This window comes from Pistacia vera, unplaced genomic scaffold (genome assembly GCF_008641045.1).
Source record: "Pistacia vera cultivar Batoury unplaced genomic scaffold, PisVer_v2 Contig228, whole genome shotgun sequence".
Taxonomy (NCBI): Eukaryota; Viridiplantae; Streptophyta; class Magnoliopsida; order Sapindales; family Anacardiaceae; genus Pistacia; species Pistacia vera.
In genome coordinates this window covers 1,164,656-1,177,259 of record NW_022196033.1, presented here as the reverse complement: position 1 = coordinate 1,177,259, position 12,604 = coordinate 1,164,656, and the positions used below count along the sequence as shown (strand labels likewise).

The window sequence follows — 12,604 nt, the reverse complement described above, 5'->3', positions numbered from 1 at the left end:
TTTGATGAGTTAAATTGTTAATTGTGGATTAAATGTTAATCCAATGTATCATTTAAGAAGTTTCACACTTCATAACAATTATGGAATTGTTTAAGGAGGTCCAAACAATTATTGAATTGTTTACAAGGATTCCTATTATAAGAAAATGATATATCAATTTTTGTGTAGAGAAAAAAAAAGATCAAAATCTCTAAGAACCCTAAATCTCTCTCTTGGCCAAATTTCTTCTTCCCTTGGTGTGGATACTCTTTTGCTTAATTTCTCTTGAAATTAAGAGGCTCCAAGTGTTGTTAAGGGCTTAAGGTAACATGTTCTACCTTCCTTATTTCAATTTGATTGAAATTTATTTTTTAAACTATGACTATACTTGTTATAGTGTGATATCTTGATTCTTCATGCATCTATCTTTCAATACCATCATCTTGAACCTATCTGATAGCGTGATGAGAGGTCAGAAACAAGACACAGCTGCTAAGGTTTGGCTTAAACTTGAATCTTTATACATGTCCCAATCAGTCCTGGAATTGCATATATCAAGGAACAACTCTTCAGTTTAGAATGAACTCTGCAAAATCTTGGAAGATAATCTGGATGATTTTCAAAATTGGTGATCGACCTTACTGACAGTGGTGAAGAACGATGTGATAATACTCGGCTATCCTTTTGTTAACTCTTTACCCGATTCTTATAAGATGTAAAATGCCATTAAGTATGCAGAGAAAATGTATCTTTGGATGAGTTATAGCTACTCTTAGAATAAGAGATCTTGAGATTAAGGCTAAAGAAAAGGGAAGGTGATGGTCTTTATGTTAACGCAAGACCCAAAGAAGTATAACAAAAGGGGCAAGAATAGTCACAAAAACAAGCAGAATCGTATTCTAACAAGAAGCTGATCTGCTATTTTTGCAATAAAGAAGGTCTATCAGAAGATTTTTCAAATCAGAGCTCAGAAACTAAAAGAAAATGGACTTAGAGGTCATTGCTATTGTTGCAGAAAGTGAGGTTGCTACTGCTCTAATGTGTGTCCACCATTGAAGTTCACAAAGATTGGATATTGGATTCATATGCACTTATCACATGACACCTAGGAGACTGGTTCTATACGTATCAGTCTATGAATGGAGCTAAAGTGCTTATGGGAAATGACATGACAAGCCAAGTTTCTGGCATTGGTTCAACAATTCAGGATGTGGGATGGCAGTTTAAAGACACTTCAGGATTAGATATGTTCCAGACTAAAAAAGAAATCTGGTTTCTTTAAGCTTGCTCGATGCAAAGGGTTTAACGTATACTTCTAGTGAGGTTCTCTCAAAGTCTTCAAGGATAAAGAGATGGTGATAAAGGAACTATGAAGCATGGCCTTGTACATCTTACAAGGAACGTCCTTACTGGGAAAGCTGCCGTAACCACTATAGAACAAGATAGATGATTACCTGGAATAGGAATTGGGACATATCACTCAAAAGGTCTTCAAGAATTGTGCAGCAAAGTCTGATAAACAGAGAGAAAGTAAAGATCTTGGCTTCTATGAAAGCTGCACGTTTGGTAAGCTCATAGACTCAATTTCCTAATGCTTCTTATAAATCTTGTGATGTGCTTGAACATGTTCACTCTGATTTGTGGGGTTCACCCCAAATTCCTCTGTCTTTATCCGAAACAATATTTCATTAGTTTCATTGATGATTTCACTAGAAAAGTTTGGATATACTTTCTGAACATAGTGAAGCCCTTAGTAAATTCATTGAACGGAAAAACTTGGTTGAAACTAAACTGGAAAGAAATTAAGACACTAAGGACTGATAATGGACTGGAATATTGTAATAAGGAATTTGATGACTTGTGTGTGTCTAATGGATCACTAACATAAGACCTACACCTATATTCCTCAGCAAAATGGTATTGCTGAGAAGAGGACAAGACGATCTTGGATAAGTGAGATGTATGTTAGTAGACTCTGGTTTGCCTAAGATTTGGGCTGAAGCAGCTAACACTACTAGTTATCTGTAATAGGTCTCCTATTTCAGCTATAGGTTTCACAACCCCTGAAGGAAAATGGTCTACAAAACCCCCAAGTTACCCAGCACCTAAAATATTTGGTTACGTGGCTTTTGTTCACTCTAAACAAGGAAAATTAGATCCAAGAGCTAAAAGATGTATTTTCTTATATATCCTCAAGGTCTCAAAGGGTACAAGTGTGATAATCTCTGAAAATAAAACCATTATAAGCAGAGATGTTACTTTCAATGAACTAGTATCGTATAAGACTAACATGTAGGACCGAAAGAGAATATAATAGCCCCTACTCAGGTTAAGGTGGAGCTTAGTGAATTCGAAACACATCCAAAGAAGATGACCTGAAATGAAGAAAATACATCAGCATACAGAGTAACATTCAGCAACCAGAAGAAGAAGTGGAGCGTAGCAGAAAGTAGTGACCTTATGAACTATCAGCTGGCAGAGATCGAGTTAGAAGGGAAGTGATCAGACCTACCAGATATGCCTAAACCATAGCTCCTCCATTCTACTTTTGCTCACACAAAACTGGTAGCATATGCCTTGAACGTGGCGGATGTTCTTGTATAGAAAGCCAAGAACCTATTTTGAAGCCTGCAAAAGCAAAGATTGGCTACACTGGAAAGCAGTCATGGATGAGGAAATGAAGTCTCTCACCAAAATGAAACTTGATTCTAGTTGAAAAGCAAAAGGATCAAAGTTATTGGCTGCAAATGGATTTTCAAAAGAAAACCAGAAATTCCAAGGGAGAGAAAGCTAGATTTAAAGCTAGAGTTATGGCAAAAGGTTACTCTCAAGTTGAAGGAGTCGATTATCTGATTGGTTTCTCACCAGTTGTTAAACACACATCAATCAGAATTATCCTTGCCATCACTGCCATAAAGACTTGGAACTGGAACAACTTGACGTAAAAACTGCCTTCTTGCATGGAATCTAGAGGAGAAAATTCTCATGGCTCAACCTGAAGGTTTCATCAAGAAAGGGGAAGAGAATAAATTGTGTTTGCTGAAGAGGTCCCTTTAGGTTTGAAGCAGTCTCCCCCCAATGGTACAAACGGTTTGTGATGAATTCATGCTCAAACAAAGGTTCAAAAGAAGCTACCATGACAGCTACGTTTACTTTCAAAGCTAAATGACAAAAATTACATCTATCTCCTGCTATATGTAGACGATATGCTCATTGCCTGTCATGATAAAACTGAAATCCAAGCTTTGAAAGATAAACTCAAATCTGAGTTCGAAATGAAGGATCTAAGAAAGCTAACAGGATTGTAATACCCAAGATATCAAAGGTAGGTTCCTAACTCAAAATAGTCCTTTAGAGTTTAATTTTATGTTAAAAAACATAAATTTAACTAAGGGCAAATAGTCATCATTTGGAACGGTATGATCAATTATCCATAGAGAGGCTTAGGGCAATGGTTATTTTGCTATGGATAAGCATTGAAAAAGTCAAGGATGAGTAGGCTTCATTGCATTTAATGGCATTAATTAAGTAATATTATGTCATTGTGAAATGACCAAAATGCCCTTATATGAAGAATTAAGGACTATGAGTTATACAATTAAAATAATTGGGCCAATTGCTATTTTGGAAAATAAATGAAAAATTTTCCTATAATGAATGAAATTCGTTCAAGCCAAGGAGAGAGAGCCTTTCTTCAACATTTCTTCCATTTTCTCTCAAATCTTCCATGAAACAAGCTTTCTTTCTCTAAGTTTTAAAGGAGTTTTGCTTAATTTTTCAAGAGAACAAGATAGGAGCCTTGATCTTCAATTTGAAGGGTTTAAGTAAGGATTAAAAACTTAGTTTTGATGTATTTGAAGAGTTGAATTAGATGTTAGGTATAATTTTTATATATGTAGGATTAAGTGTAAAAGTCAAAGGCAAAGGATTGTTGGAGGAAGTCTTTAAAAAGGTAAGGAAGAACCTCCCATGACTTTAGAGTTTAGGCTAGGGTTTGTGGATTTTTAATAAACCTTAATAGCTTTAAGGCATAGAATTAGTTGATGGCAAGTGTAGTTGAACTCATTTATTCTACTTATTGCCTTGAATTCATTATACATGAAGTTATTGCTCTTTATGTTTTTGAGTTGTTATGTTGATTGAAGAAAATGAAGGTGGAACTGATGTGGGCAAAAATTGTAGTATTGGAGCCACATGGTGTTGAATGGTTGCTATTAGAAATGTTGATGTGTTGTTTGCATTAGCTTACAATGTTATAACAATATAATGATTATGGGAATGAGATTTTACACTTCCTTTAGGATGTTAAAGACTATAAGGGGAGGTTTATTTGATCCATAGTTACTATTGGTTAATGTCAATAGGAATTGATGTGGCATAGTTAATATGAAAATTCGGATTTAGTGGGCTTAGGGTTTTGTTAACCCTGCTTCAGTATTTTGACCATACCTTGAGTTATAAAATCTAAATGATATGATTCTGAAGCATAGAAATCTAAGACACAGACCTATAACTTTTATGTTTATGCCAAGAGCCAATTCGTTTGAGAAGAGAGGGAAAATGGCCTGAAGCATAAACTGGTTATTAAAGTTTAAGTTTAACATAATCAATTCTTATGATTATGAATTGATTATTAATGTATTATTGTAATTATGCCATGTACTAATGTTTACCCATTAGTTAGATGATCTTTGAAAGATATACATGGTCATGATGTCATGCTGATTAATGTTATGAAATGGCATGAAGATGCAATGTAATACATGTTTTAAGATGATGTATGTGAGCAAGAGGTAATGTAAATGGGTTGATAATCCATAGATGAATTAAAAGTATTAGCTCACCAAAATATGTTATTTACATGCCAAAGATGTTAGAGAGTGCAAATGACATGATAGAGATGCATATAGACATGATGGAATCGCGTAAGCACTATCTGTATACGGTTGAGGAAAGATGAATATATGCTTTAGATGCTAAATAACGCGTAAGCACGTCTCCCGATGATATGAGCTCTAGATGATTTGAGGCAGATGATGAAGTGCTTAAGATGCTAAGAAAGGTCCGATCGGCTAGACGTTAAATGTTTCATATGCATTTAGTTGCATTACATGAGTTATATGTTATTTACATCATGAGATGATTTATACTCATGTTAGATGATTTTAGATGTTATGTTATGTCATGACATGTGATGTGTGGTGTACTATTGTTTACATACTTATTTGTATGTGTACACATTGATGTTTATCTAGCCATGGGATAAAATGATGAAAAGCATATGATTTAGAATAAAAGGGGAAGTATCCCAGATGTAAAATAAGCGTGTGTTAATAAATATGTTAAATAAAGATCAAACGTACATTCAGAATGAAACGGATCATTCCTTACTGAGCGATTAGCGCTCACCCTTTCATTGTTGATTGCTTTGCAGGTAAACTAAAAGCGAGGGATGCTAGAGACAGCGGACTACACGTGAGGGAGATGATTTATTGTCATCTCGATGTTTTTATCTTTGTAATAATGTAAATGATAAATATTTGTGAAATACCTTTGAACTTCCACCCTATAAATATGTTTTGATTGTATAATTTCTTAAAGTTTGTAAATTATAAGTTTGGATCATGTGTGACATTATATGCATGTTTTGGATTATTATTATTATCCTTACACGGATTTTTCTAAATACAACTCGTTCTCCAGACCTGTATGCCTCGGGATTCTCATTGAGGGATATTTAGAGGATACCTAACTGGAGGGGGGTTTTACAAGGATCCTTGGGATTGACATCAATAGGGACAGACCAAAGAAGGTCCTAACTCTATCTCAAAAAGGTTATATCAGAAAAATAATACAGGCCTTTCATATGGCAGAAGCAACGCCGGTTACAACTCCCATTGGTACTCATTTTAAGCTTGCTGCCAGTGATGAGTTTGCTACGTCTGAAAAAGATTGGTATATGAAAGATATCCCTTATCAAAGTTCTGTGGGGAGCCTCATGTATGCAATGGCATGTACCAGAGCTGATATTGCATATGGAGTCAGCTTGGTGAGTCGGTTTATGAGCAAACCGGAGAAGGTTCACTGGTAAGCTACTAAATGGATTTTAAGGTATCTGAAGGGCACCATTGATGTTGGCTTAAAGTACACTGGGTTAGATTGCTCCAAGATTGAAGTAGAAGGATATTGTGATTCAGACTATGCAGGTGACTTAACCAAAAGAAGATCTCTAACGGGCTATGTGTTCACGATTGGAGGAAATCTGGTGAGCTGGAAGTCCTCCCTTCAGCATGTGGTTGCCATATCTACCACAGAAGCAGAGTACATAGCCATTACCGAGGCAGTGAAAGAAGCTCTCTGGTTGAAAGGAATTGTCAATGAACTAGGCCTGCAACAGGAATGTATCAATGTTCATTGTGATTCTCAAAGTGCTATTCACCTGAACAGAAACAGCATGTACCACGAAAGGACCAAACACATAGACGTTAAGCTGCATTTTATCAAGGACATAATTGACAAAGGATTTGTGACAATGAAAAAGATTTCTACTTTGACAAACCCTGCTGACATACTGACGAAAGGAGTTCCAACTAGCAAGCTTCACTCAGCTTTGGAATTCCTAGGAGTTCAGAAAACTTAGTAGCTTTGAGGGCATGCAGGGTACCTATTTGTTTCACCATGTAAATAAGAGTCAAGGTGGAGATTGTTGGATAATGCCTCTTATTTGTTAAGAGAATAAGACAGTTATCCAGCTGCATGGGAAAGGTTTGTTACGTTAGTTATTTGCTAACTAACTTGGCTAACATCACTTAGCTGTGATAACCTCCTAAATCACAGATACATTTCGTCATAGGCTCATATATAAAAGAGTAGTCTGTACTTTCTGTTTTAAGAGAGAGGCGTGAGAGTTAGTTTTCAGATTGTAATTCTCAGATTAGTGGTTGTATCAGACTTCATCATAGTGGACTATCTAGGGCCTTAAAACCCTGCCTTGGAGTAGGATTCTTCAGTTGAATCCGAACCAAGTAAATCACTTGTGCTTCTTTCTTCTTCCTATTTTCTTCTATCTTTGTTTTGCTTTATTCTTCTGGGTGTTTCTTGATCGTGTTGAACTCTCTCTTGGAGGATTTCTGGGTATTATCCTCAACAATTTCTTTAAACTTAATAAATATGATTTTGATATAGGACAAATCTCTTATTACCGGAGAATTTCTTTCTAAATGGTTTTTAATTTAATTTACTGTTAAGAAATTAGAACTTTTTTATACGAATTTCTATGTTAATATCATTTCTTTTATTTGATGTGATTAATATTATTGACAATGATCGTTTTCAAACATTGAAACGTGCCGATGACCAATTGTATTGAATAAAAAACTTATCAATAATTATTAAAGTTATAATATTTATCATGATGTTGAAAATTATAAATTATCACACTTTTTGAAATTCGCCTCTTTCTTGAATTCTTGACTTCACCCACTGATTGGATGGTTGTGCATATTATTGTGACACATGAGATAAATTTTCTCATGGTAACTTGATCCCACTTATTTCAGGCTTTGGTTCATGAAACTTTTTATGAAAATCAGTTATCTAGAAGTTCACTGTACCGTAACTACTAAGTCTTGGGCTTGCCGATCTTATTCGTTATGTCGGGTTGTCCATGAAAGGGGAAGGAGAAAGAGAAATGAAGCAGCCAGACGTTTTGAGCTGTCCATGAAAGGGGCTTGCCGATCTTATTAATTACATCGATCTTAACATAAGTTTGTGTTTGCGGATGAACGTATAAGATGGGTCAAAGATTTGTGAAATCAATTGACAGCTTAAATTGGTGTCTCTTGTGGAAACGTATTACAAAAGAATTGTATTTCAAGTGAGTGTCCTTAATAGTAGACCAAAACTACGAAGATTTTGGAGCCCTAGAAGTCATTATCATTATCAATACTACTTACTGGGAGCCATAGAAGCCAGAAAAGCCTTTGGCCCTTCTTTTACGTTTGTCCCTTCTTAAATGTTCCTCCACTTCTGAGCAAGACCTCCCTTTCTATATGTTTGTCCAGTCTTATACGTTTGCCCCTTTCTATATGTTTGATGTTAATATTCAGCCCATCTTATACGTTCCTCCAATCTTGAGCAAAAAGTCATTATCATTATCGTATAATACTTTTGACTGGAGTTGCAATAGCAAATATAGATGACGTTCATGTAGTGGGGCTGCTTTGCTTTTATGAAGTCATTTACAACAATTATGAACTGCCTATAAATTCATCTCAATTCTTGTAGCTTAAGCACCATACTTGATTATCTATTCTACTTGCATACATCATGACGCCATCCTCAAATTTCTTCTCATTTATGCACTTGCTTCTTTTGTTCGCTTTATTTAATCTTATTGTCTTGGCTCACTTTACTTCTTTTGCACAAGCACTCTGTCATGATAATGAGCATTCTTCCTTGTTGCGGTTCAAGGAAAGTCTAGTCATTGATAAGTCTGCTTCTTGTGATCCTTCAGCTTATCCAAAGGTCGCATCCTGGAAGACAGATAAAGATTGCTGCTCATGGGACGGCATCACCTGCAATGAGGTTACCGGTCATTTGATCGCACTTAACCTCACTAGTAGCTGCCTTTATGGTTCTATCAACTCTACCAGTACTCTCTTCCAACTTGCCCATCTGGAATGGCTCAGCCTGGCTGATAATGACTTCATTGGCTCTAGGATCCCTTCCAAAATCATGAACCTTTCTAAGTTATCATATCTGAACCTATCCATTTCTGGCTTTTCTGGTCAAATACCATCAGAGTTCCTAGACCTCTCAAAGTTGGAGACCCTTGACGCATCGTTTAATGATAACTTGGAGCTCCAAAAGCCAGGTCTAAGAAGTCTAGTTGAGAAGTTAACTCACCTCAAAGTGCTAAATCTTTCCTGGGTCAACATTTCTTCTTCAGTACCTGATATCTTGGCAAATCTATCTTCGTTGACTGAGTTATCCCTCAAGCATTGTGAATTGCAAGGAGAGTTTCCTACAAAGATATTCCAATTACCCCGCCTTCACTTTCTCAGTGTGCAGTACAATCAAGGCCTCTCTGGGTACTTGCCAGAATTTGAAAAGAGCAGCCTTCTTCAATATTTGATGCTTGCAGGCACGAGATTCTCTGGTGAGGTTCCATATTCAATTGGGAATCTTAATTCCTTAATTCTCTTGGATATTCACGATTGCAATTTTTCAGGATCAATTCTGTCTTCACTTGGTAATCTTACCAAGATCACTTATCTTTACTTGTCTGGAAATCAATTTTCAGGCAAGTTGTCAACTCTGGTTGGAAATCCATCTTCTTTAAAAGAATTGGACCTTTCACATAACACTTTTTCAAGCCAAGATTCTTGTTCATTGTCGTGGATGGCTAAGTATAGTAAGCTTACTTATTTAGGCCTTTCACAAATCAACTTGTTTGGTGAAATTCCCTCTTGGCTCATGAACCTAACACATCTTACACATTTATATATGAGCCAGAACGAATTAAAAGGTCCTATTCCATATTGGCTTATGAACCTAAGCCAATTGGAGGAGCTATCATTGTCATCTAATCGTTTGATTGGCGATATCCCTTCTCAAATTGGAAACCTAACGCAGCTGCAGGTTCTTGCACTTGGGTCAAATATATTGCAAGGCGCATTTCCTATTGCTCTCTATGACCTCGAGAATCTCCGTGTGCTTGACCTCGCTTCAAATAATCTAAATAGCACAGTAGATATGAACATGCTTTCTTATAAACTCAGAAGTTTAAAATTTTTAATTCTGTCCTCAAACAATTTATTGTTGCTCACCAACACCAAAGTTCATACAAAATTTCCGCAACTTTCAGTTCTCGAATTGCGGTCATGCAACCTTATTGAGTTCCCAAATTTCCTGCAGAACCAAGATCAATTGGAGATTCTAGATCTTTCCTCAAACAAGATAGCTGGCCAAATACCTGGATGGTTTTTGAATTCAAGTGTGGATTTGTTGCTAAACTTGAACCTTTCCAACAATTTCTTAACCGGCTTTGACCAACATCCTCTTAATTTTTCATGGACTCGACTAGAAACTTTAGACTTAAGTTTGAATAAGTTGCAAGGACCACTCCCAGTTCCCCCACCGTCCACCATGGATTATTTCGTTTCGTACAATAATCTGATAGGAGAAATTCCACCAGTTTTATGCAATTTGAATTGGTTGAGAATTCTCGATCTGTCTCACAACAACTTAAGTGGCAAGCTTCTACAGTGTTTGGGAAATTCCAGTCATTTCCTAGAACTACTAAATCTGAAAAATAACAACTTTAGTGGAGGTATTCCTGAAAACTTTGTGAATGGAGAAAACTTGGGGATGATTGATTTAAGCCAAAATCAATTACAAGGGAAAATTCCAAGATCACTGGCCAGTTGCACAAAGCTAGAATTTCTTGATCTTGGAAACAATCAAATCAGTGATACTTTTCCATCTTGGTTGGAAACTCTTCCAAATTTAAAGGTCCTTATCTTACAATTTAATAGATTAAAGGGTGCCATAAAAGAACCTAAAACAGCCTATGCTTTTCCCAAACTGCAAATCATCGACCTCTCCCATAATAGATTTACAGGTAGCCTTCCATCAAAATACTTTGAATCTTGGGATGCCATGAAAGTTGTCAATGGAAGCTCACTAACATATATGCAACTTCCGGAGTTTAATACACTCTACACAGGTATTGATGAGAGGATTGATCTTTTACCATCGATTTACGATTACTCAATGCGATTGAGTACCAAAGGCATAGAGTTGGAGTACGTAAGGATCTCAAATCTCCTCACAGCCATTATTTTCTCGAGCAACAAATTTGAAGGACAGATTCCACCATCCATTGCAAATTTAAGAGGGCTTCGTTTTCTTGTTCTTTCAAACAATAATCTCAAAGGCTCCATCCCACCATCAATGGCAAACCTAACAGTATTGGAATCGTTGGACCTTTCCAATAACAAGCTCTCAGGACAGATTCCTCAACAACTGGAAGACCTCACATTCCTTTCAAATTTCAATGTCTCAAATAATTATCTCACAGGACGCATACCACAAGGAAAACAATTTGAGACATTTGAGACTATATCTTTTGATGGGAACCCAGGATTGTGTGGGAAGCAGATAGCAAAACAATGTGGAGATTTTCCGCCTTCAAAGAAAGAAGAAGATCCTGCAGGCTCGAAGTTTCCACTTGAATTTGGCTGGAAAATAGTTCTGACAGGGTTTGCTAGTGGGATAATTGCTGGAGTGGCTCTTGAGCATGCTTTTTCTCCAAGGATAAAGGTACTGTTCATGAAGATTTTTGAGAGGAAGCTCATGAATACATTCGGGAGAAAGAGAGCTCACAGAAGCATGATGTAAGTAGCTTTATTTATTTTTTGTTCACAGAGTTAATAAATGTAGCCTTAAGGATCATCTACTTTTTCACGTAGTCGTTTTTTCTTCTAGCAGTGTCTTTACATTTTGCTGCCATAGATTCTATGATTTCTCAGTTTAATTTGTTAAATTCTTACCCCAAAACCAGGTTTGGAAATTTAAACCTTGAAAGCTAAAGCATAGCATCTCACTCCAAGAACTAAAGGCAAAATTGAATTTGTTGTAGTGTAAGTACCCCGTCATTGAGCTTTTTCTTGTCAAAAGAAAGTGTCACCAGAAGGTGGAGGAAATTTGATACTCCGGTTTATATGTAGACATTATTGTTCAACCTCCCTAATAATAGCTCACTAAGTAATTTTAACATGTATCACATTATTTGTAAAACCCCATTTTTAATTCTTAATGATTATGTATATATTTTGTGGTTTTGTTTATTAGAAAGGCCATTTCTGTCAAATTTTAAAGTTTTGTCGGGGCTGAAAACGAAAGAATGGAAATGGTTGGGTTTGCATTAACAAAAGATAGAAAACTGGACATTTTTGGAGAAAAAGCTGATGTGTCGGGGTATAGTAGAAATAAGAGAATTGAGGGGGAAATTTTAAAATATTTTGAAAGTTTAAATTATAAAAAGGACTGATTTTCGCCCAGATGAAGAAAGAAGAAAACCGAGAGAAAGAAAAGAGAGAGAAAAGAAGAGAAAGAAAAGAACAAAGAAGGAAGAAAGAACGTTCGGCCGAGAGAAGGAGGAAGGGAAGAGGAGAGAAAAAGGAAAAGAAAAAGATAAATGAGGGAGAGAAAGTGAGGTAAGTGTCGGCCAAGTAAAGATGAAGGGAGATCACACGAATTTTTGCAGAAATTGTATCATGCATGTAGTTTTTAGAGTGAGTCATCTCACCATTTCTTCAATTTGTGCAATTCTAATTCAATTTTGTCAGTTTGGGTTGTCAGGTGAAGAGAGGGATGATGCTTGAGGCAGCTGGGCATTTCGGGTTGAGCTGAAATTTTTGTGAGTGAATTAACCGAAAAGTGTTTTAAAAACTTAATTCCTGTTTGCATATCAAGATATTTATTTCTATTATAATGTTTTGGGTTCAGAATCTTGAGTTAAGTATTTTATTTGCTAAACCTTGTCTTGCATGTTTCGGCTGAGTGAATGTTTGGGTGATAATGAATTAGATCTTGTTCCAAAGTAATGAGTTTTCATGCT

At 36.2% G+C, this 12,604-nt stretch overlaps 1 protein-coding gene across 1 annotated transcript; it reads left to right on the top strand.

Annotated features, from left to right (window-relative positions):
* The first annotated feature begins 8,307 nt into the window (after window positions 1-8,307).
* LOC116131061 (receptor-like protein 6) lies at window positions 8,308-11,146 on the top strand. Its single transcript, XM_031416705.1, has 3 exons — window positions 8,308-9,729; window positions 9,898-11,040; window positions 11,126-11,146. Exons 1-3 carry the CDS (start codon window positions 8,308-8,310, stop codon window positions 11,144-11,146), a joined length of 2,586 nt encoding a protein of 861 aa, XP_031272565.1.
* Window positions 11,147-12,604: the final 1,458 nt, after the last annotated feature.

Bases quoted from the DNA above. Each gene is read 5' to 3' on its own strand.
- LOC116131061 (XM_031416705.1), top strand. From the start codon at position 8,308: ATGACGCCATCCTCAAATTTCTTCTCATTTATGCACTTGCTTCTTTTG. The intron at 9,730-9,897 runs GTAGATATGAAC...AATTTCCTGCAG, and splicing joins CAAATAATCTAAATAGCACA to AACCAAGATCAATTGGAGAT. The intron at 11,041-11,125 runs GTCTCAAATAAT...ATGGGAACCCAG, and splicing joins CATTCCTTTCAAATTTCAAT to GATTGTGTGGGAAGCAGATA.